Source organism: Urtica dioica, chromosome 9, assembly GCF_054948205.1.
Source record: "Urtica dioica subsp. dioica isolate 48M chromosome 9, U.dioica_male_clone48M_v1_H2, whole genome shotgun sequence".
NCBI lineage: Eukaryota > Viridiplantae > Streptophyta > Magnoliopsida > Rosales > Urticaceae > Urtica > Urtica dioica.
Window position 1 is genome coordinate 9,282,037 of NC_142764.1, and position 5,703 is coordinate 9,287,739.

General features: G+C 46.6%; 1 protein-coding gene across 1 annotated transcript; it reads right to left on the bottom strand.

Annotated features, from left to right (window-relative positions):
• Positions 1 to 1,296: 1,296 nt before the first annotated feature.
• On the bottom strand, positions 1,297 to 3,027 carry LOC149384843 (uncharacterized). The gene has a single exon (XM_089626180.1). The coding sequence runs from the start codon at positions 3,025 to 3,027 to the stop codon at positions 1,297 to 1,299; it is 1,731 nt and encodes a 576-aa protein (XP_089482306.1).
• Positions 3,028 to 5,703: the final 2,676 nt, after the last annotated feature.

The following is a 5,703-nucleotide window of genomic DNA, read 5'->3' on the forward strand; positions in this document are numbered from 1 at the left end:
AGGATATCGAGTTTCAGCGTCAACTAACGACTTGCTTGTATAAAAGATTGGTCGTTCGTCCCCTTGCTCTTCTCTGACGAGTACTCCACTAACTGCCGCTTGAGATACTGCGACGTATAAATAGAGCGGCTCCCCTGCAACAGGTTTTGCCAAGATCGGGGGTGTCGATAGATACTCTTTCAATTCTTTGAACGCCTCTTCGCACTTGTCGTCCCATTCGAGCTTCTTGTTTCCCTTAAGGAGTCGATAGAAAGGAAGACATTTATCTGTTGACCGAGAGATGAAGCGGTTGAGGGCGGCGATGCGTCCTGTCAACCTTTGAACTTCTCGCCTATTACGGGGCGAAGGCATCTCTCGTAAGGCATGTAATTGATCCGGGTTAGCCTCAATTCCTCGTTGGGTAACTAAATACCCCAGGAACTTGCCGGATGATACCCCGAACGAACATTTGGTGGGATTGAGTTTCATTTTATACTTATTCAGTACTTCGAAACATTCTTCCAAATGCCCTATGTGGTCGTTCTCCCTTAGGGATTTTACTAGCATATCATCGATATATACTTCCATCGTCTTCCCTATCTTTTCCTTGAACATTTCGTTGACTAACCTTTGATAGGTGGCCCCAGCGTTCTTTAGTCCAAAGGGCATGACCTTATAGCAATATGTGCCGCAGTCGGTGATGAAAGCTGTTTTTTCTTGGTCATCCGAATGCATCATGATTTGGTTATATCCTGAGAATGCGTCCATGAATAAGAGTATTTTATGTCCCGCGGTCGCTTCGACTAGCTGATCGATGTGAGGCAACGGGAAGCTGTCTTTGGGGCATGCTTTATTTAGATCAGTGAAATCGACGCATACCCTCCATTTCCCATTTTTTTTCTTTACGACGACAGTGTTTGCCAGCCAATCCGGGTATTTCACTTCGCGGATTAAATCTGCACTGAGCAGTCTTTCAACTTCGTCGTTGACTACCCGTGCCCTGTCGGGACCGAGCTTTCGTCTTTTTTGTTTTACCGGTTTAAAACTGGGATCGACGTTAAGTTGGTGTGATGTGACGTCGATGCTTATTCCCGGCATATCTTCGGTTGACCAGGCGAAGGTGGATTTGTTTCGTTTTAAGAAACAGATCAGCTCTCGCCGGATGCCACCTTTGAGCTTGGTTCCGATTCCTACGCACTTAGAAGGATCGTAACCATCGAGCTGTACTTGGACCGTTAACTCAGTGCTTGGAGCATCAAGGGAGTCGGGGTCTTCTAGTGTGGAGACGTTTTCGGCTGACTCCACGTTCATTAATTGCTATTGCTCTTCTTTAATTGTCTTGGCACAATGTTTGTGGCTAGTGAGATAGCAACTGCGGGAGGTTGCCTGATTGCCTCGGATCTCTCCTATTCCCTCAGGCGTTGGGAAACGAATACATTGATGAAAGGTTGAAGGCACAGCCCTCATCATATGTATCCAAGGCCTTCCCAAGATAATGTTGTAAGGGGAGAGACAGTCTAGTACTTGAAACTCTACTAGTTTGTTGATTCCATGTGTTTTTGTGGGCAACCTGATTGTTCCCAAGGATGGAGTAGTGGACCCATTGAAACCTGTCAAATGTGTTCGTTCTCTTTCGATGTCGTTTTCATCGATTCCCATCCTAGCTAGGGTATCCTTGAAGATAAAATCTACAGAACTACCTCCATCGATTAGAACTCTCGCAACCTCACAGTTAGACATGTCGATCGTGATCACGAGTGCGTCGTCATGTGCTTCGGTTGTCCCAATTGCTTCCTTTTCAGAGAATGAGATTTGAACATCTTGTTCTAGTCTGATTTTGGTAGTTTGGTTACTCAATCGACGTTGATGTGTTTTGATGGAGTTAACCGTGTCATTGCAAAACTTCGAGCCGCCCATTATGAAGTCGACCCGATGTTTTGCTACAGTCGGCGAGGAATTTGGTTCCCCTTCCTCCTCGGGTCTCGCTCTCTTTGGGGAGGGGTTGCCCCTTCCCCTGTTGTTGTTACTGAAGACTTTCTTCTTTGGCGGGGGTCCTAGATCAACGTCTTTTAGTTCCCCCTTCGCATATTTCTCGGCTAAAGCCTTATGCATGGTTTCGCAGTTAACCGTGTCGTGGCCGTTAGCCTTGTCGAAACTGCAATACGCATTGGGGTCCCGTGTCCATTTCTTAGCCTGGGGGCCTCCCTCCTTAACGTCATCATTGACGTTGAGCATATAATTAGGAGGGGCGTGTTGCTTTTTGGCGTGAGGTACGGCGTCGTGGGGGCTAACCCTGCGAGGGTTATTCCCAGTGTTTATGGGCCTCACCCAAGTGTTGGAGGGTGGTTTCTTTTCGGCTGCGCGTTGCCTTTCGTAGGAAGCAAATTCTTCTTCGGCCTTTGCATAATTTGCGGCCTTATAAATTGCATCCTCTAGCGTGCGGGGGCGGTTAACAGTCATCTCTAGTTTCAGCTTTGAATCGTGTCTTAACCCGTTCCTCAGAGAGGTTATGGCCGATTCGTGGCATACGTTAGAGATTTTCAAGAGCACGTCTTTGTAACGGATCATGAAATCCTTCAAAGATTCGTTCTCTCTCTGTTGGATCCCCCATAAGTCTGCGATGGTCAGGTCGTCCTCCACGAACATCGAATAATGTTTCAGGAATGCAACCGATAGCTTATCAAAACCATCAATAGAGTTTGGTTCGAGTTTGGAGAACCATTCCAAGGTGGGTCCGAATAAACTCTCGGCGAATAGTTGACAGTATCCTGCCTCTAATTCTCTCTCAGAGAGCATAACCCGTCCCATTACGACTCTGAAGGACAATATGAAAGCCTTCGGACTTGAGGTGCCGTTGTATCGTGGGAGGCGAACCTTTCCGGTATCTCCCAGCTGCACTTCAGTGATGTTTCTGGCGAAAGGAGTTCGCCTCGTTTCTTCTACGAGACGATCTATCTCGGGAGCCGAACTGGTCGCAGAATGAAATTCTGAACGAACAGCTCTCAAGTCGGCCGTTATAGATTCCTTGAACCTGTCCAGTTCGGTCATACTGGGTTCGCCATCATGAAAGAGGCGAGGTCCCGATCGTGCTGGACTGGCCGCGGTTACACTTGCTGGGCCTTGACGGGTCTGATTCACCCCGCCAAAACGTTGGGGAGTGAACGTTTGACAGGCCGCTTGAGGGCGAGGTCTCGCATTAGTCGGGAAAGACACGGACGGTGCTCCCCCGAGCGGAGGCGGAGGGAGTCCGGAAGGATCGATCGTGACTTATGTCGTGACCTCGCTAGCAGTTCCCCCAAGCTGAAAGCTGGTGATGGGAGGTTGGTCTGCTCCTCGGGCGAACTGTATCGCAGAGAAATCCAGACGGACTCCGAGAGGGATAGCTCGGCTTGTTTGCGCAACCGAGGTTGCTTGGCGAGCTGACTCAGAGGCTGTCATATCTCCGGATCCCACCTGAGGATCTGGGGTGTTTCGAGGAGTCGAGAGGGTATCCAGCCGGTCATTAAGAGCACGGTTGGTCTCGGCTTGCTCATCTATCTTTTTGGTCAGCATATACAGGATTGCCCTAGTCCCCTGGGGGATCTCCTCTCCGGATTCGTAATGAGTCGGAGTGGAAGACATGATTTTAAATTTTTTTACGAACTGTTTCTTCCCAGATTGGTCCTTCTGAAATTCCCACAGACGGTGCCAAATTGTTGATGTCGATTTTCAGATCGATCAACAATCACATAAAAATAGAAAATGAAATAACGAAGTGTTTCGAATGGGGTTCAGAAAGGCGTCGTATAAGAAACAATTTAATAATATAGAGCTATAATAATGTACGAATATTGAATACTTTTATTATTTGGGAGAAGATTACAAACGGACGAGGTGACGAACTCAACAGGTCGAGCTCAAGACCGAAGTAAAAGAGTACAAAATATAATATTAATTGGAAACTGAGACCGAGAGCTTGCATGTGACGAAAATCGTCTCTTCCCCTTCTATTTATAGGCGAGATGGAACCTTCTGGCCGAAGACACGTGTTTCTTGATCCACATTCCTCACCGAGGTCGTAGTCACCCGAGATCCAGTCTTTGCGGCGTGGTCTACTCTTTGACTGACTGATCCTTCTGATCGAGAAGACGTGGTCGAGCTGGGATCCTTCGTCGAGACGGGAAGTGTCATTGGGCTTGGGCCGATCTGGTTTAAGGGCGAATTAGGCCCGTAATTGACTTCGTGGGCCGATCTTCGAACTGATTATGGGCTTTAGTCGGGTCGAAGCCTATCCGAAATAATATTTATATTTTTTGTATTTTTATACCCCCCACATGAATCTTGCATAGAAGGAAAAATGACTAAGCAACATTTCTCCGATAAGGGTCAAAGAGCCACTGAGTTGCTGGAACTAGTACATTCTGAAGTATGTGGTCCGCTCAGTCAACAGACACGTGGAGGATACGAATACTTTGTTACCTTCACTGATGATTACTTAAGATACAGTTTTGTCTATTTGCTCAAACACAAATCCGAGACCTTTAACGTATTTAAGGTCTTTAGGGCTATAGTGGAAAAGCAAACTCGCAAACAGATCAAAACCCTTCGATCCGATCGAGGTGGTGAGTATATGTATGGAGAGTTCAATGACTTTCTTAAAGAAGAAGGTATCGCTTCTCAGCTTACCGCACCTGGCACACCTCAACAAAAATGGAGTGCCAGAGAGAAGAAACCGAACTCTTATAGAGATGGTTAGATCAATGATGAGTTACTCATCACTCCCTCTTTCCTTTTGGGGATATGCCCTCGAAACAGCCGCATATATTCTGAACCAAGTTCCGTCTAAAACGGTTCCTGGTACTCCTTATGCACGATGGACTGGCCGTAAAGTAAATCTAGGCCGCATCAAAATTTGGGGTTGCCCTGTACACGTGCTGAGGTAAAAGACTAACAAGTAGGCTAGTAGGTCAGAATTGTGTTTGTTCGTTGGATATCCAAAGGAAACCAAAGGTTTCACATTCTATAGTCCTGAGGACGACAAGACTTTTGTTAGCACGAATGCTCGTTTCCTTGAGGAGGACTTTATGAAAGATGTAAAACCTAGAAGCAAAATTGTTCTTGTAGAAAAGTTGGGTGAGGAAGCTTCTACCTTATCTGTAAGAACTGTTCTTACCCCAACTGAAACACAACCTAACTCATCAGAACCTCATCAAGTAGTACTTCGGCGTAGTGGGAGGGCTTCTCAAAAGCGTGACAGGTACATGTCATATGGAGACACTCTCGTAGCCGTCTCTGAAATGGATGATCCTGTTTCCTATAGCCAAGCGATGGCTTCTTCTGAATCAAACCTTTGGCTTGACGCCATGAAAGTTGAAATGCACTCGCTGTATGTCAACAAAGTCTGGAAACTTGTAGATCTTCATGAAGGAATTAAACCCGTAGGGTGTAAAGGGATATACAAGAAGAAAATGGGTTCGGATGGGAACGTCGAAACGTTCAAAGCACGACTAGTGGCTAAGGGTTATACCCAACAAGAAGGGATTGACTATGAAGAAACCTTCTCGCCTGTCGCGATGCTTAAATTCATCCGCATAATTCTATCCATAGCTGCAGCTCTCGATTATGAGATCTGGCAAATGGATGTCAAAACTGGTTTCATGAATGGCAATCTTGACGAGCGCATTTATATGGCTCAACCAGACGGTTTCGTGGAAGAAGGTCAAGAGACCAAGGTTTGCGAGGTTC

Excerpts from the sequence above, each read along its gene's own strand:
- LOC149384843 (XM_089626180.1), bottom strand. The coding sequence starts at position 3,027 with ATGACCGAACTGGACAGGTTCAAGGAATCTATAACGGCCGACTTGAGA.